Here is a 26,369-nt window from a genome sequence, read left to right on the forward strand (position 1 = left end):
GGGGGTGCCTGAGGGTCAGTCCTTTTGAGGACCGGAAGAACTGGAGAATTGCAAACATTTGAATCAGTCTCGATCACCACACCATGCTCTATGAGTTCTTGGATTATTTTTAGTAAGGCTTGTTCAGCCTCGGGTGGAATCTTATATTGTCGTATACGGGGTAAGACTACACCCTTCTTGAGCGTGACTTGATGTGGGGTGATGTCCATGTATCCGACATCAGTCGAGCTTTTTGCCCACAAATGTTGTGGGATGTCTTTCAGTCTGGGGTCGAATTCTTTGACTGTGAAATGTCCTTTGAAATCTCGTAGGAAAAATTTTACTCCTTCCGGTGAACAGCATATCACTGCTCCTAGTTCTTTGAGTGTCTTGATACCTAGTAAATTCTCTGGGCACGTTTCTGTAAGGACTAGATCAGTAGTACGTGTCAGAGGACCCACTCCTAAAGAGACTTGTTCAGATACTTTGTTTATGATCGGTTTTCCTGAAAAGCCCAGAGATATATTATGTGAGCCAGAGAGAGGAACCTCGGGGACTTCCTTATGACTTATGGTAGTCCTACTTGCCCCTGTATCGATGAGGAATTTTCAGTCTTGTCCCAGTAATTGAGCTTGTACATATGGACCTTTCTGATCTACTGGAACTGGGATAAGGGGCAAGTCACTTTCTCTCTCAAGGCTGTCTCATACATATGGCTCAAACTCGGGGTAATCTGACTGCGCGTACTGGTACATCTGCGTGGCAGCAACAGGAGTCTGAACCTGTGGCGGTGTAATGGTTTGAGGCTGCTGAGTGTTACCTGTTCTAGGAGTGTGAGGGCGTTCTTTCGTCTTTCCTGTCGCTATGTTATGTTTCAGAACTGGACATTCCTTCACAAAATGGCCCTGCTGCTTGCAGTAGTTGCAAGTACCTTTATTGGTCTCCACATTACCTTTGAGGCCTGTGTTTACTGGTGCCGTCTGCCCAACCAGTGCCATCATTTTTGTGTCTTTCCCTCTCTTCTTTTCCTGTTCCTGTTCCTCCCTTATTCTGTTGTGGTGGTACTGTAACATCTGTAACATTTGTGAAGGACTATTTGCTTGCCAGGTACTTTCAATTTTCAACACTCTATTCCTTATGGGGGGTAAGGCGTTGTCCACCAATTTGGACACAAAAAGATGAGGATATGCCTCGCTGCTATGTGCGAGTCCACTATTTATAGAGAAACATTTCTCTAATCTGGTGTACTAATCACCCGTATCCTCGTCTGGCTTTTGTTTACAGGCAGAAATGGCATCCCAATCTTCCTTTTTCGTTGTCAACAACAGAGGCAAGACCTGTATGAGGAGACTGGGCAGTTCTCTTACGCGCTCACCTAAACCGTCACCTGGTTTTCTGTCTGTCTCTTCTTGTTCTAGGGCAGTCCACGTGATCTTTTTACCACCCACCTCCCAATCCTTTTCCTTCAATTTGTCAAATATGCCTGTAGGTAGAATTACTTTAAGGAGTATTATTATATCTGGATATGTAAAACTACCCATTTGGAGGATATCTTTCAACTCCCAATGAAATCCTCTAGGATCTTTTTCGTGAGAGGGCACCATCTTTTTCATTTCCATTATCTCTAACTTGGTTAGGGGAGTATACACATGTATTTGTTGCAGTGTACCATCTGGCTGGGGTATGGGGTGGACTTCTCGTAAATGATATTGGCCTATACTGTAAGGTTCATGGTTTGATGAAGCTAAAGTAAGTTGCAGGAAACGGAGGCGCAGGTCCAGAATGGTGTTAATCAATTCCGGTCCCCGATACCTCCATCTATCTGTCACTACTTCTTGTAACAATTTGTATAGTTTGTCTGGTCGGTGGAAGTTATTCTCGTGTAAGTTAGCCAGGTGTTGGACCATATAAATACCTGCTAGTCATTGTTCTGCTCGGGGGAGAGCCAAAAACATTTGCGCTACTATATCTGGGCCGTATACCCGGTGCTGTGATATCCAATGGGTGGCAGACCGGGCCAATTCTTTTTCTTGTTGGGTAAGGGGAGGCTAATTGTCCATCCACTCATCTAGGGCTCTTTCTGTGGACTGGAAAAGATCTACCGAAGAACGATTTAATCTTTTAATTTTCTGCGACACTCGCGGGGTTCGCCACTTGGGGCCAGGACAATGTCGCGCTACACCCAGGAAATTCATTCTACCTAGTGTCGGACTATCATCTTCCTCTGAGTCGTCCTCTTGTGTGACTTTTTCAGAGTGAATAGTGACAATTTTCTTAACCAGTCTTTTAGTTACTTTGTCGATCTGATGTCCCAGATCGTGTGCTCCTCTGTGTATCTGATCGCTAAGATCTATTAACTCAGAGTCTACGCTTCCATTACCCGGGTCTAGTTCCCGGATCAGACAATTTATGATGAACCGCAGGAGCAGTCCTCTGATGGGGACTTTTCTGTTTTTCATGACCTGGACCAGAGTATCCGGACCTTCACCTGTCCGTATGAATTCGTAAACTCTATCCAAATGCTTCGTTATATCAGGGACCTTTTGGAGTTGACCCACGGCTAGTCTTAATCTCTCTGATATCGTGGCCATTGGGCCATTACCGGGTTCGGGGTCGTAAGGACACTCAAGAGGCGGGACATCGTCTTTATCCTCAGCCCCGTTCCCGGACACTCCTAAATCAGAGGTGGAACCATCGGCTACTAGTTCAGGAGCACGTATGGACGGGTGTGTTCTAGGCATGTTTACATAAGCGGGGGGTGGTTCGGACAGATAGGCAGGGAGGAAATTTTCGGGAGCAGTGGGAATTACTTTGACTGGGGACATAGGGTGTTCTTCTACAATTTCTTCAGACAAAACGGGATAAATACCAGTAACAAGGGCATTTCTCTCTCTCTCTACCTGTTCAGCTAGTACTTTCTCACCTTCTTCCTGTAATTGCTTTTCTTTAGCCTGTTCCGACATTCTCTTACTTTTCTCGACTTTCCCTAGTTCTTTCTGGGCCCTCCTATGTGCTTCCTTACGCCATAACTCAATGGCTTCTGTCTGTGAGGGCCTTGCCTTCCTTTTCCATAACTCTTCCTCCACTCTCATAATGCATTCTATATCTCATGTACCTGTGGCAGGCCACCTATACACCATCTCTAATTTCTCGGTATAGTCTACCCAAAGGTCTAAAAATAATATGGCACTCAACCCATGTTTGTTGTACATAATATATCCAGGTGTATCTCTAGGCGGAACTTTAACTGGTTTTTCTAACAGATTCTTTTTGGTGCCTATAGTACGTAATTTGGAAAACAGAGGCATCCTTAAACTCAACAAATTAAGATTTAAAAGACTTGGAATGTACAAAAACAAAACGAACACTTTATACACTAGAATATAGTGCAACCGTACCGGTTTCACGAATGAAACACGTCTTTACCGTTTTCCAAAAATGGAACCCGTCTTTATACTATCTCAGTGGTACTCACCAAGAAGCAAAACTTGAAGACCTGGTCATCGGACTCTTGACGCTTGCGCAGGAATTCGGGGCTCCAAAGACCTCGGACTCGGCGTTCTCACTGGTCAGGCTCTGGGTTGGGACGCTCCGCAATCTTCTTCACCGCCTCGTGTGGATGATCAGTCGCAGTCTGCCTCCTCCTCGTCTCGAGGGAGTTAGCGGGAACACCCTGCTGTTGTGCACTTGAAGTCCGTCGAAAGTATGGAAGGGACAAGGACCCGACTTACATCTCCGGCGCGTAGGGAAGAGGGAGCGTCCCTGTTCAGGCGCCAATTAATGTGGTAAATAAAAAGCTAGTTATTTACGCCGTTCAGAATTTCTATAATTACCCAAGAAAATGGTAATGCATAAAATGAGGAGCAGAGTCCGTGATCTTCGAGTTGAAAGGGTTTTATTCCAGAACTCGAGTTCAGAGCGAGCTCCTTCACCAAGCGGGTTCAGGAGTAGTCTACTTTGCTTGAAACATATCAGCACTTTTATACAATACGAGTACAATCAGAAAGAAGGAGTTTCCCTTAGACTTGATTCAATCATTCATGATGTAATCATACAGAAGACATAGCATACTTGTTCTCGTTTAAAGAATAACCTGAATAGCATTTACACATAGACAAATATATTGCATCGGGGTGATTGTGGTGACAAGTTACAGAGTTGCTAGTATCTGAGGACAGAGAATCGAGGCATTGTCACAGGGTCATTTCTGTCGGAAAGGTAAAGAGGACGAGGCATTGTGCGTTCTTTACTTCGTACACAAGGGCGGTGAGGTCTCACAATGGTATGTGTGTGCAGCGGGGAAGAAGGAGAATGGGCTGTAGTAAACTATTCTTCTTCGTGGCAGTCTTGTGTGCTTGATTATGTTTTACCTTGGTTGTTAACCCAACCCAGGGCTGTCCTCGCAAACTAGGAAATCATTGACGAGCGAGAGCTGCTCGTTCGGTGACAGAGTTAGGGAGGGGGGTTTTTCCGAGTCACCATTCCGACTGACTCTGTTCTGGTCTAAAGGAAAAACATCGAACGGGACGGAAAACCGTAGGTTACATGGTAGCTGGACATTATTCTTTGCATGTATCAGCTTTATAAGAAAGAGAGCAGGCAAGAGGGGGTACAACGGGATTTGTGCTTGAAGTAGGAGGATCGGCTTGCCTGGTCGATGTCAGGGTGGATAGGGTGCATGATGGGACACCAGGGGAAAAGGGAGTTTTTTTTAATCAAACTCCACAGCACCTCCAAAGAAATCTTGGGGAGCTGGTGGGTGAAGTCTGTTGTTCCTGAGACTTCATCAGGAGGCAAGCCCTTTTCTCAAGCCCTTGGACATCCTTACAAGTTGATGAAAGTACACAAAGTTCCTCTCTCCTTTCTTTGGCAGTCAGGCAACCTCTGCAGGCCAATCCCCCAAGCAGCACTTCAGCTTAGGGATAGTCTCTCCTCAGTCTCTCTGGTTCAAATGTAAGCGAGGGTTCCTTCTTGTTGTCCCAAAGTGATCTAAAGTTCTGGGGTTTGGGCCCCCTCTTTTATACACAGTTTCTCTTTGTTCTCTGAAGGCAGAGAGGCCTTTGCCTAGTCCAAATCAGTTCTGGTAAGTCCTGGAGCACTCTGTTTACATGACTCCTTCTTTCCTTTCACAGTGCAGGGCAGAGACATCAGATGCACCACAGGAGGTGGGGCCAGCATTGTGGAGGGAAGGCACAGCCCTATTCAGGTCCCAGGTGCAACTCCCCCCTCCCATCTAGATGCAGATCTCTCTATTCTCCGACTCACCCTGTCTCCTGGAATCCTGCAGCCCCTTCACTTAAACTCCAGACAAGGAATACACAACCTAGCAGAGGCAGGCTTGGATAGTTAGACAAGTAAATACCTACTTTCTGAAAGTGGTATTTTCAAACACAGAATTTTAGAACCAACTTCACTAATTCGGGCATACTAAACTTGAATTTCTACCTAGTTCCCCAAGTCAGTTAGGATTATAAGCTGTAATAATCAAACTACCCATTCTGGCCTATGGAGAATAGGTAGCCTTGCGATAGTGAAAAACGAAAATGGCTGTAATTCACTATTAGGACATGCCGCACACATCAGGGCTTGTCCTACCTTATACTTAAAATGCACCCTGCCATTGGGCCTACCATAGGGGTGTCGGATATGAAGAAAAGGGAAAGGTTTAGGGACTGGCAAGTGGGTGCACTTGCTCAGTCAGCATGGCAGTGCCAGACTGCACACAGGCTCTGCAATGGCAGACCTGAGACACACGTTTACAGGCTGCTTTTGTGGGTTGCACAACCAGTGCTGCAAGCCCACTAGCAGCATTTGGTTTACAAGCCCTGGGCACACTCAGTGCACTGTACTAGGGTCTGACAAGTAAACCAAGTCAGCCAATCAAGGAATCACTAATCCATACATCAATTTACAATAGGGAGCACTTGCACTGTGGCACTGGAGAGCAGTGGCACAGTGCCCAAAGCATCTAACAACTAACAGACATACAATGGGAATACTATTATCAGTATACATAAGAGGTTTCCATGAAATAGACTTCTACATTACAACTTTCTCCACCGGGTATACTACACTATAGCCAGACTGCATAAATATGGGGTGCGAGACAGTGATACATGTGGAAGATGCAACACACCTGAAGCTGATTTTTTACATCTGGCATGGGAATGCAAGGTGATCACTGAATACTGGTGCAGGCTGTTCCAAACCTTAAACAACTGTGATGATCTGGCACTGTAGCCTGAGGTCTTACAGACACCACTGGGTTATATCAAACTGGTACCCAAGCACAGCAGGAAATTTGTTGGACTGACCCTGCTCTTGGGTAAGCAGCAAGTGGCTATGGCGTGGGGAAGGAGTGTATCGCCCACCGTAGACACATGGCTTATGGACCTAGTGACTTGCAGCACAAACAGAAATATTTGGTACACTGCTACCTCTGGGGTCATGCCCTAGAGACATTTGGAACACGCTGAGAGCCTGTCTTGCTGGAAAGGTGAGAATTAACAGCAATGACAGTAGGGACCCAGAAAGCCACGGGACATCTGGAATAAGATCACAAGAGGAGTAAAATTAGAATGTAGTTGGCTAGCCGGTGACGTAGGGCGAAACAGATGATGTAAATATGGATAACTATGGCTACTTCCTGCTTATCTCATTTGCTTTCTGCATCTTACACAGTAGTACATGTTGCTCTATTCTACTCTTGATATATTGCATACTGTGAACGTTACACTGGTCAATATATGGTATTGTACTATTAGGTCAATAAATGAAGCTTTAAAATAAATTATTACTGCTCTATGACATAGATGATGGAAGGAGTGTAAATTTTTGGACAATGACATTACACAATAACTTAAAACAAGGCCAATGCTACATCTACATCTGAACTGCAGACCAGTCATGGATTGGACAGCCCTTGGATCAGGCTGTGTCTGAGCCAAATATGTGTTTATTCTTCTTTGGAATCAGCCTGGAAATTTCTAATGAAGGTAGTGGGAGCATCTAACGTAAATGGTGGTGTGGCTGCAGAGGAAGCTGGTACGTTTAGTAACCTCCACCAGACAAGCTGTGCACTTAGACTCCAATTGCACTCATGTGTTCCACTGTCAGCATAGTTCACTACTGGTTTATGTAGGCAGGACTAAGGTGAAGTGCACTCTAGTGACGGGGAGACTTTGTCTTTGTAGTGCGCTCCTCACTATGCTTTGTGAATCAAATCTTACATAAGAGGTAATTCTCATTGTGTACTTCACTCTCAAACTCAGATGCGCATACCTTTGTAATGTATTGTAGCAGATGGAGGTTGTGTAGAAAATTTGGACATTTTCAAGGAATGAGCTGGAAACAGGATTACACTCTTGCACTGATGCTCTGCTCCCCATTTGTCAGACTCCAAACGGGTGACTGTCAGTTTCTGACTTTTATTGGTGTTTGTAGGGAATCCTCTTTAAAGCTTCTGTGATTACAAAATACTCTTGGCTCACAAGGCATGGCAAGTCGCCTGCTCTTGCAGAAGCATAACATTCAACAAGTAAAATGGCAATGGCATCCTGTAAAGGTCAACACCTACACCAGCTGACTGTTCATGTGTGGATTACATGGGAATGAGCTATAAAGTAAGTACAAGGAGGCATGTCCAGATGGGAAGCAAGCTGCTCTCAGTACTTGCACATTGATGTATTGTACACACAAAGGTTACTGTGGAGCTCAGGAGGTCTTTCCAGCTCGTGCTTGATAAATGTTTGCAAGGTTTAGAGCCTTTCTTAGCTAGAAATGCTTATTAAAGTATTGTCTGCTGACAAAACTTTGAGCTCGAGTCTCAAGTAATAAGTGGTGGAACTGAATGACAGGCTTCTGAAATCTGAAACACGTGCTCTGAATTATGACGTAATGTTGAATTTTGGCAGGGAACTTGAAAACTAGAATGGGCAAGAACCTTGAGAAACGAATACCTAACAGTGATTAAAAAAGTCTGTGGCAAAAAAAAAAAGCATTTTGACAGTTCTTTCTGGTGTGCTAATTCCTCGTAAAAGGATGCACAGAAATATGAAAGCTATTGAACACCGAACTGAGGGATGACAGAACAAGTAATCAAGCAGCATGGAAAAACCTGCATTTGACGTAAGTAAGTACGTAAGTAGATTACCTCGTTTAGCTCATAAATGCAACAGCAGAGTATTAGCATCAACATTGCATGGGACTGATGATAGGTATCAAAAGGTGAGCCTTGCATACGATCTCAATACCTGCATGAGTTGGTTGTATTTTGTTGTGTACATGTAATACTTTTACTAGTGAATGAAAAGAAACATAAGTGATTGAATTAATGTTGATGATTTAACACAAATAAAATTATAATCGGAAAAAAACTACAACCATTATTCTATTCCCGTATTTAACTGATCGTATGATGTACGCTCGCATGTGTGCAGCATGTTCTAAGACCGCATATATCTTGTTCTTCAGCCCATTAAATGTACAGGGAAGAAGAAAAAAAGGGTACCTGAGAATGTGAGTCACGATGAACATTTGAAGAATAATAAATGGGTACGAGAAACTTTCACGGAGTGGTGGTGTCCACATTACACGTGTGCACTGAAATAAAAACAAAAAAAGAATTAAGTAAAGGCATAGGTTTGCTTCAGTTCTGTCTATTTGCACACAGCGAGACAACCGGTCACATTATCCCATTAATTACATAAATAAACTTAAATACAATGGTAACAAAGCTTAACAACAAACACCGACCCACAAATAGAGCAGGAGACACAATAGAATACAAATACAAATTACTGTGCACGACTGCTAATGTTATCAATATTTCTTTTTCTTGATGGACAAATAGCACACAGGCATCCATCATTTCAAAGATATGCGTAAAATGTATTGCTTTTGTTGCGTAGTTTCAGCAACTCATGTGTGCTGTTTTTCAATGAATCTTAGTTTTCTTGCGCTTGTACACATGTATGTGGCTAGAAATGTTCCAATGGGATAGACCGCCTCACACTTAATATTGTAGCATCGTAGTAAAAGAAGTCACTGAAGTTCAACGCTGCTGACAGTCCTTGGTTTTCAAAAGGTGGTGGTCAATAAAATAATTTAGAAAAGAGTAAATGGAGACAAGCAGTCTCAAAGCTGGGTGCTAGAAGATGAAGTCAAGATGAATATCTTTAAACACAAATTTCAAAAATGCCATATATGGCAAAAAAGCAATGTTGTCAACTCATTCGGTCTTTAACCTTAGCATACAAGGACTGACATTTTCTCTTGTTGGTATAATTATACAATGGAGAGTAGGGGGGCAGCTATATTGCACATATTGAACACAATTGTTCAAAAATGTGAGGTTATTTGAAACACCAGCAACAAAGAATCTCTCTCTTGCTCGCTCTCTCTCCCCCCTTCATCACTCCCTTCCTTTCTCACTCACATGTTAAGAAAAATAGATTATATTATGAACAAGACCAAAATGACAAAGTTCCAATATATTGAAGTTGAGATATGGAATTTTAAAGGAATAAATGCAGTCAAGTTCTTAGAAGCAAGTAGAGCTAAAAAAAAGGTTACTTTTGCTTGTTAACTTATGCTTACAGATTTTACAGCAAAAATGGCAAAAGACACTCATTGTATGCTAAGACTATGCATAAAACTCTGCTAGAAAAAAAGACATTTGAGGTGAGCAGTTATGGAGGTATTGTAGAGTGCTCCATGTAAAGGAGCTGCTTTCCACCCAATGTTTGGCATCTACCCAGGGTTCCCTATTCCCTTTTTTTGCATACTTTATGCAGCACTCAAAGCCTGAAAGGGCAATATTTTGACTAGTACCGGATGCTCCTCTGTGTCTGGACAAATGTATGTCTCCCTGACAAGCTCCTAAGAGAGTGAAACACGTGTGTCAGGGACTGCTTTAATTCATTTCAGGTTAGCTTGGATGGTATGCCACTGATCCAAAGCTGTAATACTGCACCTGGAGTGGCAAAAGGTGTCTGTCATCTTTCAGCTCCGCCTGGATGACACTAGCTAATCCTACGCTAAAATACTTTGCTGAAAACAATGGCAAACTACTTTGCCCCTTTTCTGTCTGTGTGTGGATGGCACTGTGCTAACAGACATTTGAGGTGAGCAGTTTTGGCATGTTGGTGGTCTTCTATAGTGCTCAATGTGAAAGAGCTGTTCTCCACCTAAATCTTGGGAATTACCCAAGAGATAGATAGAAAGAGATAGATAGATAGATAGATAGATAGATAGATAGATAGATAGATAGATAGATAGATAGATAGATAGATAGATAGATAGATAGATAGATAGATAGATAGATAGGAGAGATAGATAGGAGAGATAGAGAGATAGACAAAGATAGCTATGAAGCAGAGAACTCAGAGTAAGTTCCCAAGTTTAGGGGGAGAGCAGCTCTGGTATAGAGCACTCTACAACACCAGCAAAACTCTGTTTGCTCGCCTCAAATGTCTGTCAGACATTTGAGGCACTCAAATTCAGAGTATCACTGATGTTGTGGAGTGCTCTATACCAGAGCTGCTCTCCACTAAACGTGGGAACTACCCAGAGTTCTCTGTTTCTTTTTTGCTTAATTTATGCGTCACTCTAACCCTGAAAGGGTATTGTTTTGACTTATTCTGGGTGCTCCCTGGTGTATGGAGAAAACTAAACCTCTGTGAAGAGCTACAATGGTAGCAAAACACGTGTATGGGGCTGCTTTTATTCATACCAGGTTGGCTTGGATGGTATTTTTCCAGTCCAAGGCTGTAATATTGTGCCTGCAGTGGTAAAAGGCTTTTGCTATTTTACAGGTCGGCATGGATGGCACTGTGCTAATCCTGTGCTTAAAGACTTTGATGTAGTAATGGCAAAATACTATTTCTAGCTCTGCTGGTATTGTAGAGTGCTCTATACTGGAGCTGCTCTCCACCTAAACTTGGGAACTACCCAGAGTTCTCTGCGTCATCTATTTTGCTAATCCTATACTTCAAAACTTTGCTAGAAAAACAGTGTGTTGTTGGTGTTACAGAGTACTTTATACCGGAGGTGCTCTCCAACTAAACTTGGGAACTGCCCAGAGTTCTCTGCTTCTTTTCTGCATAATATATGCTTCACTTTAACCCTGAAAGGGTATTGTTTTAACTTATAGTGGGTGCTCCCTTGTGTCTGGAAAAATCTAAACCTCTCTGAAGAGCTGTAATGACCGCGAAACATGTGTCAGAGGTTGCTTTTATTCATACACACACATACACACATAAACATAAATGTACATGTATAAATAGATGGACAGATAGATGGATAGATAGATAGATAGATAGATAGATAGATAGATAGATAGATAGATAGATAGATAGATAGATAGATAGATAGATAGATAGACAGATAGATAGACAGATAGATAGACAGATAGATAGCGATCTACACAAACACGCTTCTATTACTGGTGGAAAATTGCCCTTTCTGAAGGGTCACCTCATACTTTTTGCATTCCTCCTTCTCTTTTTCGGATTTTCTTTTTCTTTACTTTAGGACTCTGCTCACATTACCACTGCTAACCAGTGCCAAAATGCATGTGATCTGTCCTTTAAACATGGTATCATTGGTTTGCACCCGTTTGGCATATTTGACTTACTTGTAAGTCCCTTGTACAATGATATACCATATACCCAGGGCCTATAAATTAAATGCTATGAGTTGGTCTGCAGAATTGATTGTGCCACATAGGAGTAACCTTTCAAACCTGTCTCAAGCCTGCCAATGCAAGGCCTGTGTGTGCAGATTACTGCCATTTCGACTTGGCATTTAAAGCCCATTGCCAAGCCTTAAACTCTCCTTTTACTAAGAATACAAAACCCTGGTACTACCTGGAGGTTCCCTACACCGGAGGTCTAAAACAGCTGTGATCCTGAGGAAGAGGAGCAGAAGAATGACTGGGCAAATGCTCCAGAAAAGAGAGCGGTGCCACCCGAGAGGGAGTCCCCTAATGGATCCTATGCTGGGAGCAGTGTCTCCTCCCAAACCCTATCTCCTGAGGAGCTCAAGGAAAGATAGACTGAGAGGGACCTGAGGCTGCATCTGGTCCAGCTGTCTACAGAAGAGAGAAGAGCAGAGACTGACAAAGACCTGGCTGAGGAGAGGATGGCTGAGGCTGGAAGGGCCTTATCCAAAGAAAGATTTACATTTAAGGAGAGGAAATTGGCCCAAAAGTTTAGTTTGGAGGAACTGGGCTTAAGCAAAGCCAAGTAGAGTCCAGTGGTGGCAGCAAAACTACTGCATCCAGTGCTAAAGATACAGTCCACATACCCAGAGCCTTGGTGCCTACCTTTAAGGAGGGGGGTGTCATAACACAGTTGTTTCATTCATATGAGGTAGCTCTAGAGGTGCACAGCATCCCTGAGGAGAAGTCGGGAACTGGCATACGGAGTCATATTCCTGGTGGTGGGAGGGACGCCCTACTGGCCCTAGAAGAGAGGGGTAGGTTGAGGTATACCCCAGTGAAGGAGGCCCTGTCTCGAAGTTTTAATTCACCCCCAGACGAGAGGGGGCTGAGATTCAGGGACAGTCAGAAACTGTTTCACCAGTCCTGGGAGGATTTTGTGGGCTACTTTTGCAGAGCACTGGATGGTTGGGTGAAGGGGAACATGGTAAACACTTTTGAAGGGCTGTATAATTTGATTGCCAGAGAGCACATGTTCAGCTATTGTTTTCCATGGCTATGCCAACACCTGGTTGAGTATATATTCTCTGACACCAGGGAACTTGTAAAGGAGGCAGGCATCTGGGTGAGTACCAGAGTGATAGAAAAAACATTCAGGAGTGATCAGGCTTACACAAGCCCCCAACCAGTTCTGGTTTCTGGCAATACCACTCCACAGAGGAGGATGCAGAAGCCCAGATGGAGGGGTGAGAGGTGGAACCAGTCCACAGTGGGAGGACTAGAAGATATGGGGTTGCCAGCTCAGAGCACCGTAAGACTGACCCTGGTGAGGTTACTTATGGCCTGGGGGGCGGGTTGGAGGGGCTTCATACACTATCATAGACTCTAGCACAACACATGGAGAGTGTATTTCCCTTGGGCTGTGGTAGTTGCTCTCTCCTGGAAGTCCTGACGTGCTAGGCATACGTTCCGCCCAAGAGTACAGACCCTGGGTCGAAGGGTCAGGTTCAGGAAATCACCTCTGCACTGGTGCAAAGAGCAGCTGGCACAAGCGGCTCAACAGTTTTGTTGTCTGGTGGTACCACTTCCGGAAGGAGGGCACAGAACCCCGGATATTAGTGGAGGGGGAGAAATGACTCACCCCTGTTCAACCGAAGGGTAAAGACCCTGGGTTGAAGGACCAGTTGCAGGATACCACCCATGAACTGGTGGGAGTTGGAGTGGAGAAAGGTTGCAAGGCACTTAGGGCTATTGCCCCCCCACTCTGAGAAACCACAGAGACCCCTGGATGGCCTGGGGCCTGGTTTTTGACACTGGCAGCTGCCAGTGGCCTCTGTGGGTTGCTGTCCTTATGGGCAGAGTTTCCCTTGGGTTGGGGACAGAAGTCTGATCCAAGGGGTGGAATGGGCCACATCACTTTGATAGCCATGGGGTTACTTTCTGCCTACTGGGATGCATCTGTGAGCAAGTTAAAGTTAGGTGCTGCACAAATGGGGTCTACAGATAAGGAAAAGCACTCCCCATGGGTTAGTTCAGTGGCCTCTGAGACTACAGACAGAGGGATCTAACTGGGTTCAGAGATGCATAGAACTGCAAGTGTCCCTACAGTAGTGGGCCATTGACTATCGCCCTAAGCAGGGAAGTCCATTGAGCTATTGATTAGTCTACCTTGGCTTTTGGCTGGAGGGGTGTAGTGTTAGGAAAAGGGTCACCTCAAACTCTTTGCCTTCCTCCTCCCCATTTTCTGATCTTCTTTTTGTTTGCTTTAGGACTCTATGGACTTTACCACTGCTAACCAGTCCTGATGTGCATGTGCTTTTGCCTCTAAACATGGTATACACCTGTTTGACATATTTGATTTGGTTTTAAGTCCCTTGTAAGGTGGTACACATTATACCCATAAATGAAATGCCACTAGTGGGCCTGCAGCACTAATTGTACCACCCTTAGGAGCAGCCTTTCAAACCTGTCTGAGGCCAGACACTGCAGGGCCTGTGTTTGCAGTTCCTGCCACTTACGCTTGGCTTTTAAGACTACTCGCCAAGGCTTTAACTACCCTTTTAATACATATATGTCAACCCTAAGGTAGGCCCTAAGTAGCCCTAAGGGCATGGTGCTATGTACGTAAAAGGAAGAATGTGTACTTTTATGTTTTGCATGTCCTGGTAGCAACAAACAGCTAAATATGTTATTGTGAGGCCTAACCCTTCTCAGAGGCTAGCATTGGGAGTTCCTTGATACTCTTTTTTGATGTCATTCCTGATCAATCTCTGTCTTTGCACATAATCAGTGTGGTTATTTACAGCAAGGGGGTCTTTTGCCGGGTGTCCTTGATTCCACCGTGGACAATTCTCTGTGTTTAAAACTCTGTGTGCATTTCAGCCTGTATCCAAGACAGGTTTGGGATGAGTGGCAGCTAAACTCTGTGCATTCCATTTAAACAGTCAATTCATAGGAAGGATAGGTGTGTCTGGGTACCTATCTACATACATTTGGATTCTGATGGTCTTGCCTGGGAAGTATGAAAATGAGGGGCTAACACTTCAATTGGATTTGTCCTGTCCCCCACACAAAGGACTGATTACCCCCCACAGATAGTCTGGCAGACAGGATTGGGTTGAAAGGGCGACTCTTGTATTTCAGACAGCTGCTTTGAAGTCACCCCAAGAACAAAGGCACTTTTGGGTATAAGCACTGGGTCTCTGATCCCGTCAAATCAGACACTACTGGACTTGTAACTAAGCTCTACCAGAAGAACTGCTGTGCTGTTTAAATGACTCAAGTGGTCTGTTGGTCCGAAAGGCCTGCTTTTCTGTTTGTTGCCCTGCTGCTCTCTGACTCTGTTTCACTCCAAGTGATCTCCAAGGACTTGTTGGCTTGCCTCCTGTTGCTTGAGACTCAAGTACATCAAAGTTTCTACCCCAGCGCCTGTGCCTGGCTCCCTGGAAGTGGCCCAGACACTTCCAACACAGATTTCGAAGCATCTCATGTATGCATTAAGCAGAACCAGCACATCGACCTGGTTGCGGAAGTAAAATCTGAGCATTGCATCGGAACCAGTGATTTGCCTCCAGCAATCGATGCATCAGGCAGCTTATCGCCACCGCTGCAGTTTGGTGAGATTGACGTATCCCCTCGACAGCGGTTCGCTCGATGCCTCTCAACTCTGGCACAGGACTTCAGAACTGACGCATCACCTTCACTGCGTTGAGAAGATTGATGCATCCTGCCCCTGCGGAGCTCGACATCGATGCATCTTGTTGTTTGCAACCAGGAAATATACTTTGTTCACCAGGGCCTGCGTGGGACCTCTAGCAGGTGGGCGCTTCATCGTGGTCGACCCAAACTTTGGCTTTGCCCGGGTCCAGCATGATCTAAAGTAACCTTTTTCAGCACTACTTACGTCGAAGCACTTTACTGCATTTATTCAATTGAAATTCAATATCTCAACTTCAATACATTGGAATTTTGTCATGTTAGTCTTGTTTTGTTCATGATATAATAATCTATTTTTTTAAATCTGTGTGGAGTCTTTTGTGGTGTATTCATTGTGTTACTGAGAGTGTGTGTGTTACACACATGCTTTACACATTGCCTCTTTAGATAAGCCAGACTGTTCTGTGCCAAGCTACCAGAGGGTGAGAACAGTTTATCTTTTAGTGTGTATCTAGCTCACCCTGACTAGAGTGGTGGTTCCTGCCTGTAATGGATGAATAACTCAGTCAACTGGGAATCCCATTTCTAATAATTACTATATACATCTTCAGAGAAAGAGCAAGAAGGGGTATTGAATGAGGTGGAGACTGAATGGGAAAGCAAGATAATGAGAGAGAAAGTGACACTGAGAACCTCAGAGTTGAGCAGATGAAAGATGTAGCACATTTACCTATTCTTCATGTTCCACCCAGATTGTTTACCTTTTTTGGACCATATTTAGGCCAGTATTATGACTCTGTGTCCTGTGACTCTGCTTATCAAATTGGCATTGCATGTGCTCTGATACGAAGTGGTATTGATAAATTTGAATTCAACAAACTGGTCTATTTAACTGCCCGTAAGACAACTGTAGATGCCAGAGAAATGCACTTATGACATGGAAGTTAAATGTAATATGTAGGCTGCAGTGTTTACTTACATTGCCAACATACAAGTCGAAAATATGTCTGAACATGAAGGCTCAAAGAGGATTTTAGAGAGCCAGCATCAGCATGATTTCCTTTTCTCAGACATCAATACAGACCATAAAGGCTGACTCTATTGGGTAAAGAAAAGTGTATTTACAAGCTAGAATTGTTTATGTGCCTCTTCAAGGACAGCGTATAGAGAAATAGTTTTTAAAAAAATTATTCCCAATTGAAAGCAAAAAGCTGCAACCCCCCACTCCCCCACTCCACACTCTGTAGCATACTTCACCATAGGGGTACTTCTTCAAAAGCACCTTCTGGTGCTGGCCGCTTGATTCAGAGCTCTGTATTGGCAGGGAGTATTTTTGGATCCTCAGAGGGGCACTGCTGAATTCTACGATTTTCTTAGGATAGGTATTAAAATGTTATGGAAGTAAATGCTATCCCATACAAAATTTAAATCAAGCAAAGAGAATGTGGTCAATGGTATTTGTTAGACTATCTCCCTCACCTATTGGTAAACGATAACATGTTGCTACACTTCTAAGCAATTGGCTTTCTTCAGGACCTATATGAATCTTCTCCACAGTGCACCATATCCTATAATCATATCTATGAAGTGTTTGAACACATGTGAAGTAACCTATATAATAACATTATCCTAAAAGTCCTGCAAAGAAGGTGAGGCACACACTGTGGCTTATTCTTAAAGCAGAGGTGCTTTGACTCTCGCATTCATCCCTATCGGCTGATACCAGCAAACCGGATCATGTTAAAAAACATTTTAGAATATTGTGAAAAAGCTCCTAAGTGACTCATGCAGGTAAATTGTTTTTCTTTACACAAAAGATCCTGTCAACTTTTTTGGTCTATATTCAATGACAAAGCCAATAGGTCTCATCCATTGCCATTGCAGTTTTCCGATGTTGTGCAGCGTCAGCAAAAAAAGCTATCCCAAGACCTGGAAAGACAGCCAGTCTTCAGGAGGGAAAAGAACTAGTTTGTACCATTTCAGGTGGAAAGAGTCCTAAACAGGGGTGTTCCTGAGAAGTAGAAGACTGGCATCCCTAGTGGCAGAAAGGTTCTGCTATACTGAAACAGAGTTTCCAGAATAATTCTACAGGAAAATAAGGAGTGCTATAAAAGGAGGTGGGGGACTGGGAGAAAGTAGTCGGGACTGGGTGGCAGAATTTTTCCAGTCACTGGTTAGTGCACAGGATACATCTGGCACCCCAACCATCAAGGGCTTCAGAACATTCCTTAAGATGGGAAAATTGCACCTAAAGACCCTGTTAGAAGAAACCGAAGCAAGGACTCCTGACTCTGCTGGAATTACAGAACTCAAAGACTTCTAATTCCTGCTAAATGAGAAATGACCCAGACTTTTTTCTGGCCCCAAGGGTCAGGTGGCCTCCTAATGTTTATCTGCTCGAGCATGACAAATAATAGAAGTAGTCCCGACTTCAAGAGAGCCCACTTGACCACAGAAGACTAGAACATGTCAAACATCTGGGTGGGGAGTTATCAAGTGCCTAGAAACCTGCTCTGAGGAGCTGGAGGATTCAGAACTAACCAGGAAAAACGTTCACAGAAGTTGGAGATAAGTGGTTCATTCTCTACCACCTCTGCAGGACAGGAAGAATGTGCTGTGACTTGCCCTAACAAGGTTGTACCCTAGGCAGGCAAAATGTTTGTCCCCCATTTGTGCTACGCTGAAACTTTTTGAAAGGAACCTCACTGTGAGGTTTCAGGCCTCGTAGAGACCTGCTTGGTTACAGTTTCCAGCAATGCCCCAGTTGAGGATTTCGACAACCATTGCCAGCATTAGGCTTGGTCCTTGCAACTGGAAGATACTAACATCCATTTCAGAAAGTAGGTTGGAAGGTAAAATCTTTGACTGGGATGACCTACTTAGTGTATCCAGCCACCACTCCATTGCAGCCGGCCTAAAATTGTGCCTCGGTCCCAGTCAGCAGTAAATAGTAACACATGAATGGCGCTTTACTTTTTCTCTGTGATTTTCGACTTTAAACTTTACAATTCACATCTTTGGTGTGCCTCAACCTCTTTTTAATGATCTCTCTGCTCATTAAAATGTTCTATATTTTCTAACTTGGTTTTGAAATGTTATTAATAGTGTTCTTTGCTTTGAAATTGTCAGTATTGCTTGAATTTAAAGTGCACTTCTTCAGATACTACCTGCTGCTGACGGCACAGCTACCAGAGGTCGAACAGATATACTCTCAATACTCTCATAACTGCGTTTGGACATTACCATAGTGGATGGTTTAAGTTGGTGTTTGTATCTTTCCCAAATGAATAACCCTATTCTTGGCAAGGGACATCTACCAAAAATTGGGAGATTCTGTATCTGTCTTAGTTCTTTGATGTGAACATTGGATATCCCACGCAACCAGACTCCAAATAAGGAACTAATGGTTAAAAAAAAATAAGTTATTTTATATTGTGAATAAAAAATTAAAAAATCATGACTGGTTGAGACATACTTACTTCACCGTGGTTGTAAAAGAAGCACAGCACCGTAACCAGGCCTCCAAGTCGGCTCATACTGCGGCGAAAAAAAAGTACTCCTTTAAATATTTTATTTTTCTTTAAACAGTTTTCAGTGCAAGGATTTATGTTTGTAAAATATGTTCTTACATTTTAACTAGTTGCATTTAAAAAAAAAAACTCTAGCAAAATTGTCAGAATAATCAAAGAAAAATACAGTATCGCTAAAATGGCATTTGATTTGGTAGCAATTAAATTGGATCATTGAAGAATAATTAAGTCAGTTCATTTATCCTGTTCAATGGATAAGTTGCATCATTTTGAGCAGCACAAAACTATACACTATTAGGTGCCTCGAAGTGAAATACCATAGATTGAAGCGTTTTGAAAATATTATGTTTGAACTGGCTGAAAGTCAATTTCCCCCTTTTTAGGTCTCGCCTGCTAAGCACGCATGCGCTGATTAGGAAAAAGACCTTTAGAAATCGCTTCGGTTTTTCAGTCAAAAACATGCAAGAATTGTTTTGCTTTCAATGGCAATGCGTGCACGTTTGGCGATTCCCTTGCGGGAGTGAGCTTTGGCAAAATATGTTTGTAATTCACTTCCAAACAGATGGTGCCCAAGGATAGCTCCCACTAGGGAATCGCTGTGTTCTCTCGGACTCCCCCCACGCCTCCCACTTGTTAGTCCAGTACTGTTTCACGTTCGCGGCCGAGTTTGTGTTTCAGCGCTTCTTGGCTTTGTGTCGGAAATAGTCATCCCTTGTTTTAACAATGTCAAAGGTCTTCTTGAAATCCAAGTGGTGCCACAACCATAGCTAATTCTAAATTAAAGTTACTGAGTCACACAGCTCATAAAGTCACACTGAGTTGGAGAAAAGAGCTATATTTTTTTTGGCCTTTCTGGAAAAGCAGCAGACACAAAGCCCCAGCCATCTTTCCACCCACCCGCACTCCTCAAGGCTTGCTAACATGATACATTGCGCTGTCGTGTGTCCTTGCTTCGGGAACAAGCATGTTGGGCTGTCCCATTACGAAGGGCAGGCACCCCTGCTATAGCCCCCACTTGGCTAATGGTTGTACAAAGAAGGCCTGGTGCTAAACTATTTTAACGCGCGTATGGGGTTGAGAGGAAAAAACACTGTTACAGAAATCTACAATCAGGTGTGGCTTGAGTGATAGGGAGAAAGAAAGACAGAGCAGCCTTCGCGCCAGCACCGCAACATCAATCACGAGTGTCCCAGCAACTCGCAGCCCCCCAAGCAAAAAGCTGGGCCAATAATTAGCCACGTTGGCCAGCTCAGGCTACAATCCAAATGTGCGCGGGGAATGCTTACATACAAACTGCAGTAGTCATGTACAGAGGCGTGTTTATTGTCCGTACAGACAAAGTACTTTTATGTTGAGTATTTAAATTTAGCATTGCGTCATTCTTCATTGCCCGGCTACTTCGCGTATGGTAAGTCGCACGGGCCGCGGAAATTACTTTTAGATGAATGTATTTATAAATCTAGGTCCTAAAGTGGCTTGCAGCCTTGAGTTCGATTCTGTGGTTCTTACACCAGTCGTGGGTGGCGCGCCGCTGAGTTGAGGTGTCCAATTTGTGAATGAGCAGATTCCGTTGTTTACTTCAAAAGCATTTATCATAATTAGGACCACGTATCTCAGAACTTCTTGTGGAACTTCTTATTGCAGAATGCTGAACCTTTTATTGCAATTCTGTGTAAATTCTGCATGAAAGTTTAAAAGTAGAATCTGTGGGGTGTGGGTGTGTGTGTGTGCGCCATATGAGTTGGTATGTATGTGAGAAAGTGTGTGTGTGCTTGAGTTGAATCAGACTGTCTATGAGTGGAAGTGTTTGTGCCTTAGCGTTTGTGTGCCATGGGATATATTGTGCATGTATTGGGGTGTAGGGACAGAAAGAGATGCGAGTTTCAGTATCAGAGTGTGTGTGAGGGGCAGAAACGTTTGTGTGTCAGCATGTCTTAGTTTTTACATCGGTCTCTGAAGCGCCCTGCTTCTCTGCGCTGTTGAAGTAAACAACATCTCCTGTTAAGTGCCTACATTAATCAACCTTTTAAAAACGCTGATCCTTAGGTCATTGAAGCCTGTACAAACAAGCATTGGCATAGCCAATAAGTCTCGCTTTTGGGACCTTAGAAGTATTTAGTTATGCAGCACAATATCCTTGGTGCAACAACAACTGTTGCATGGCTAAACACTTATAAGGTCCCAAAGGCGGGACCAATTGCTTGCTTCAAAAGGCTTTGTATACGAATGAGGTATCCTTACAAAAATTAATGACACCATTACTACTACACTTCATCATACCTTTCATTATCTCAGGTTTCACTTAACCCCATTTACATCTAATACTTTCAGCAGTTAGTATATAGACGTCCATAAAATAAAATGCCCTACGTACGTTCAGGTACTGAAAGTTCTCACCCCGAGTTCCAACAGTGAAGCGCCGGGTTTCCCTAGCTACTAATTATACCATGAATGTTCCTATAAACTTTTCACCTGAGTTTTTTTCTAGCTTACAGGGAGATGCACAATCGCACCTGGCGAGAAACAAAAAACTCTTGTAATGTTAAAAAAATAAAGAAATAAAGTTAAACGGGTAAGGAGGGAGGAATCCGTGTACCAAAAGTGCACAAACAATGTGTAAACAAAGACAAGAGATCAAATATAAATATTGCGTACATTTAAATGGTCTTATCTTACAATTGTTGCTGTATTATGTGCAAACATATAAATAAACGGAGGCATCGTTGCAAATCTTTAGTTATGTTTCACACCTCAAAAAGTACAAATTCTTATTGTTGCACCAACTTTGTGACAAATATTGGTGCATTTTTGTTGAACGAACTTCAGCATGCCAAATTTGGTGCCGATTGGTCAAATATATCAAAGGTTTTAAGGGGTGAGGGGTTCTAGGTGAGTTCAAAAACATATATCTTTTGCATTAAAATGGATTTTCCCATAACCAATTGCAAACAACTCTGAAACTGCTGAACAGAATTCCACCAAAATGCACTGCTTCAGCAGACTTTTTATCATCTGATAACTTTTGTTGAATTGGTGAATTTCTGTCTATCCATAATGGAGAAAAAAGCAAACATATGACGAGAGTGAACCTACCCATGCTGGAAACATACGTATAAGAAAAACATGAAAAACAATTACAAAAAAAGGGAAAACATAAAAAATCTTGCATTTACATACAACTCAATTCTCCAAATGTTTAATATATACTGGGAAACAAAAAAAAGAAAAGAACCTGTTAAGTTGACTGCTAAAGCTGCAGTGTGTATACGTGGGCTGGCTTTAAACCCACGTACGTATGCAGAACCCTCCTCAGCCTTTCTTACTGGCAAGACAGACTTCACCCTTTTAAAACCTTTGCCCTCATACACTCCCCCACCCCGATCAACCAGGACTAAGGTGTAGCAAATACAGCCCCAGACAAGCCAAGAAATAGTTTAGAACAATTAACGCTTATGGGTATTATCAAGTGGTTGGGGAAGAAGAACTAGCCTGTGGAGCTTGTTAAAAACAAAAAACAAAAAATCTACCTTGCCCAAGAGTGAGGGGATCAGGTGTCTCATATCTCCTCGTCTTAGTCAAGTACGAGTAAATTATCATTTAAAATTGGAGCAGCTTACTGCTTCCCTGACTTCAAGTCCAGGGGCGGCTCCTTCGCTATGGCAGAGGAGCGCTGCATCACTGCTTTTAAGCAGTGCCAGGAGGAAGAAACATAAAATGATAATAACTTAAGAGTTATTATCATTTAATGTTTTCTGCCTCTTTTGTGGGCGGGTAGGTGGGTGGGTCTGCTCTGCTCTCGGAGGAGGGCAGGGGAGGAGTGGTTTGCCCACACCAAAGTGTGCAATGACTGTTTGGTCGGCCCTCTCAGGCAACTTAAACCAGTCATGTGCACTTTCCCTGTTCTCCTTGAAAGCTACATTACAGCCTGCGTGGAGAACATGTCCACCCCTCCAGCCCAAGACTGAGCGCCGTGTCACAGCACTCAGACCAGTCACAAAGCTGCATTGCAGAACTGTGATTGGCCAGAGGAGCCTGTGTGCTTATCAATCTCAATGCTGCAGTGCAGCGTTGTGATTGGTCAGTGGGGCCTGGCTGCTTCCTGTTCCAAGACGAGGAGAGCAGGAGCAGCCTGGGGCTTGGCCGCAAGGTAAGTTTTTTATTCTTGTTTTGCGCACCCCAGCTTCCCCCCCCTCCGCAGCATACCCCCCCTTGAGTAATCCCCCCTCGAGTCATCCCCTCCGCAAGCCATGCTGGCCGCCACTGTTCAAGTCATACACTATTGGATTCCCCAAGTGCCGAGGACATAAATTTGACCACTGCACCAACCTTACCCAAGGGAAAGCGCTCGGTAGCCCAAGTCTCCTTATATTATCCAGGTACACATCACATTTTCTTTCATTTCACCTTGCCCAAGTATGGTAGGATGCTTGTTAATCCTCTTTACCACTTCAGGGCCTTATTTGCCCCGTACACACAGCCTCATGTGGATCCTGGAGGGTATTTGTTTGCATCACCCAGCAAACATCGATGGCAGCAACACCCAGCCTTTCTTAATGTGAGAATGACAAAAAAGAATAAATCACTGATTCAGTGCCATCTTTACAATGTGCAAGTGTGCCAGTCCTCCGAGCGCCTGCCCCCTCTTGATATTTATTTTCTTAACATATCCATCTGTATTTTGCCATATTTATTTTATATTTTGAGAATAAATTAAGTCGTAAAATGGTATATTTCCACATTTATTTAACTAATAAACACGCATGCATACTTTGATGCCTGACGTGTATTAGCAAATTAAGCAGCAAAATATAACAAAACACTACACCGGCATGTAAATATTGGCATTACATACAAATATATGCTAACATATGCTTGCATTTAAGGGATTCTGATCCTGTTTTTCCCCATGGTGTCCATCTGCTTAGCAGTTGGCGTGAATTCATGAAGGACAACAAAGACTGTCACTTACAAAAAGTACACTTTTAGGGAATTTTCTGCTTTTAAAAATAAATACAGACAGAAAATAGATTGTTTTATGTCTGTATTTATCTGTAAAAATGGAAAACTGGAAGTTTTATTTATAATCTGTAGAACCCACATTTAAAACATGTCACGAAAATACTGATGCTTTGCGGATTGCAAATCTCAGAGCAAACTTGAATTGAGGCACCGTGGGAGACAACCACTTCCGAAAGTAGTATATATATTGAGATTTGAGCTCAGTACCACTTAATGGCCCGGAATTCATTGTATAAAGCGAGAGTTCCATCACAAAGGCGGTTCAAAGTTATAATTTATAATACGTGTTTCTTAGCAGTTTAAGTTAGGGGAATTTTTGTCTGCGAGATGCACTCAACTTTAAATATGAGTCCTACTAAAGAAGGTGGAAATTTGTTATATACAGGAAAATGCTGTTAATGTTATCCCTCCGCCAGTAGATGGCAGTGAGTCCCCATTGTATTCGCTGCTTTATTATGGCTTCATCTTTTGCTGGAAAATCTTCTGGACAACATTTTAATAGTTATAATTTTCATTTAACTTGATTCCACCTAGGCTTAGGTGAAATTTAAACAATGCCGGCGCAATTCATGTAACTAGGGAGTTTGGCGCTAAACTTTTTACTGAGATTCCCAAAATTGCACAATTACCTCGCTTTCTTAATTACGTGCAACATTTACAGTGAAAATTGCAGCGGAACAAAGAAAGCGAGCGGCTGTTCAAGGTGCTTTTGTTTTTATCCCTGTTTTTTTTTATAGCGGAAAATGCATCCTTGCCTCAAACATTGATGCGAGGACACATTTTGCTCTAAAACATGAGTAAAATGCCAGAATTATGTTTCGTGTAATTGTGCCAAATTTAGAGTAAATATGCAGAAGCAAATTCCACAAACCCATAGTTTTAAGCAAAGAATGTATTTAGATAATGATGCTTTCATTTTTATTTTGTCTTAATTAGTGTCATCTGACATCACGTTGAAATTATATTGCTTAATCTGACATCTTATTTTGAAATGATGAGACAGTAAAACAAGTACTGGAGGTTTTAAAACCCATTCTCCATCTTCGTTACAGCTGTTGATGCAGCATCATACCATGTGACTGTTCACAGACACTGCAAAACAAGGTCTTTAAAAAGCGGCACTTTACTCATGTGCAGACTACCTTTCTGAAGCTACAAAATGTATAAATAAAGGAGCAGACCTCGGGCTCCCTCACTTATGAATACCAGTTTGTAAGGATGGGGCCCTAGTAGGCCCGCATGCTGAATGAAAGGACGACACAGTGGGCTCGGCCTCTTTTATTTGCAGCGTCACCTGACCCAGTGACGTCTGTGGTGGGTGGGTGATCAGTGTAGTACAGGGCTGTAACAACTAGACTGTGTCCTGGCAGGACACTACACAGTTCACAGCCCGCCACAGAGGCTAAACAGAGTACACCTAAAAAGATGCATGCACCCCCCAACTTAGCGGGGGACCAAGAGGTTAACAACCCCCCCCCCCAGTCCCCCCACCCCATCCCCCCACCCCCCCCCCCCCTCTCCTCCCACAAACCTTTCGAGGCTGGTGTGTGAAAAAATAAACCTTTCCCGTCCTTACCAAGGGAGCAGTAGTTGGCCAGGCACTCGTTTGTTATGAAAAAAACAGAAGCATAGCCAATGCTGATAGGTTCGGGCGTAAAGTGACAGTGCCTCTTCAGTCAATGATGAGTTTAGGCACGCAGTAGATAGTCTGTGTCACTCCTCAAAACAGGAGAACGAAAAAATTAAAGGGGGGTCAACAAAAGGAGAAAATGGAAAAATAAGGAACAGACTCACTTTCCACGACACTCAACTGCATTCATTTTCAGATGAGGTGACACGCATGATAAAGCACAATACGAGAATGAACAGCCACTCACCGTCCATAAACCAGGCAAGGAGCTGCCCGAATAACTTCCATTTCTTGTACCGCTGACATCTCTTGGCTCGCCTGTCGGCTAATAATGTTGTCTCACCAAAACAGTCACATTTAACCACAGTCCTCCCGAGTCCTGCCTATTCATGTGCGCCCTACTCCTAAATCATCTGGACTCGTCGTCATAACTCTTGATTCAGCTACATTCCGACCCCATTGCTTCAATGACGCATATCGCTCCTGACTTTCACGACTCCTCTAACGCCCCTGGATTTCCTGACCAAGACACCTGTCTCTTGTGCTGTATCACATAAAACGTGTCACTGGAATTAAAAATAAAGACACTGAACAAATATATACAAATAAGAACTGTGATCCTTAGTGCTGTTTTTGAGGAATTGTACTAAAAAATATACCGTGTGCACCAATACTATCCCCTCTCCATGATGCTCTCTTAGCGCACAGTGTTTTACCAAAAGGTGCCCTATTGCACCACCTTTTAAGTGTAAGTCCACTGTAACAATGCTGTAGGTATTTAGAAACTTAACCGAGAACTCTAACATTTACTTAAAATACTGGTAGCCACCAGCGATCAACCGAGTGCCTAACAAAAAAGTGCTTGCAGGCCCCCAAGACCTGAGAATTAAATCTA

The 26,369-nt window shown here is 43.2% G+C and overlaps 1 protein-coding gene across 2 annotated transcripts in view; it reads right to left on the reverse strand.

Annotated features, from left to right (window-relative positions):
• Window positions 1–26,369, reverse strand: part of DPY19L1 (dpy-19 like C-mannosyltransferase 1) — a 477,954-nt gene that overhangs the window by 268,412 nt on the left and 183,173 nt on the right. For both annotated transcript variants that reach the window (XM_086964815.1, XM_086964814.1), the window contains exons 7-8: window positions 18,775–18,832; window positions 8,489–8,580 (exon numbers count right to left, since the gene is read on the reverse strand). In XM_086964815.1, the coding sequence (XP_086820941.1) occupies window positions 8,489–8,580; window positions 18,775–18,832 (150 nt within the window). The remainder of the gene's footprint in view (window positions 1–8,488; window positions 8,581–18,774; window positions 18,833–26,369) is intronic.

Source organism: Lissotriton vulgaris, chromosome 4_1, assembly GCF_964263255.1.
Source record: "Lissotriton vulgaris chromosome 4_1, aLisVul1.2, whole genome shotgun sequence".
NCBI classification, from domain to species: Eukaryota; Metazoa; Chordata; class Amphibia; order Caudata; family Salamandridae; genus Lissotriton; species Lissotriton vulgaris.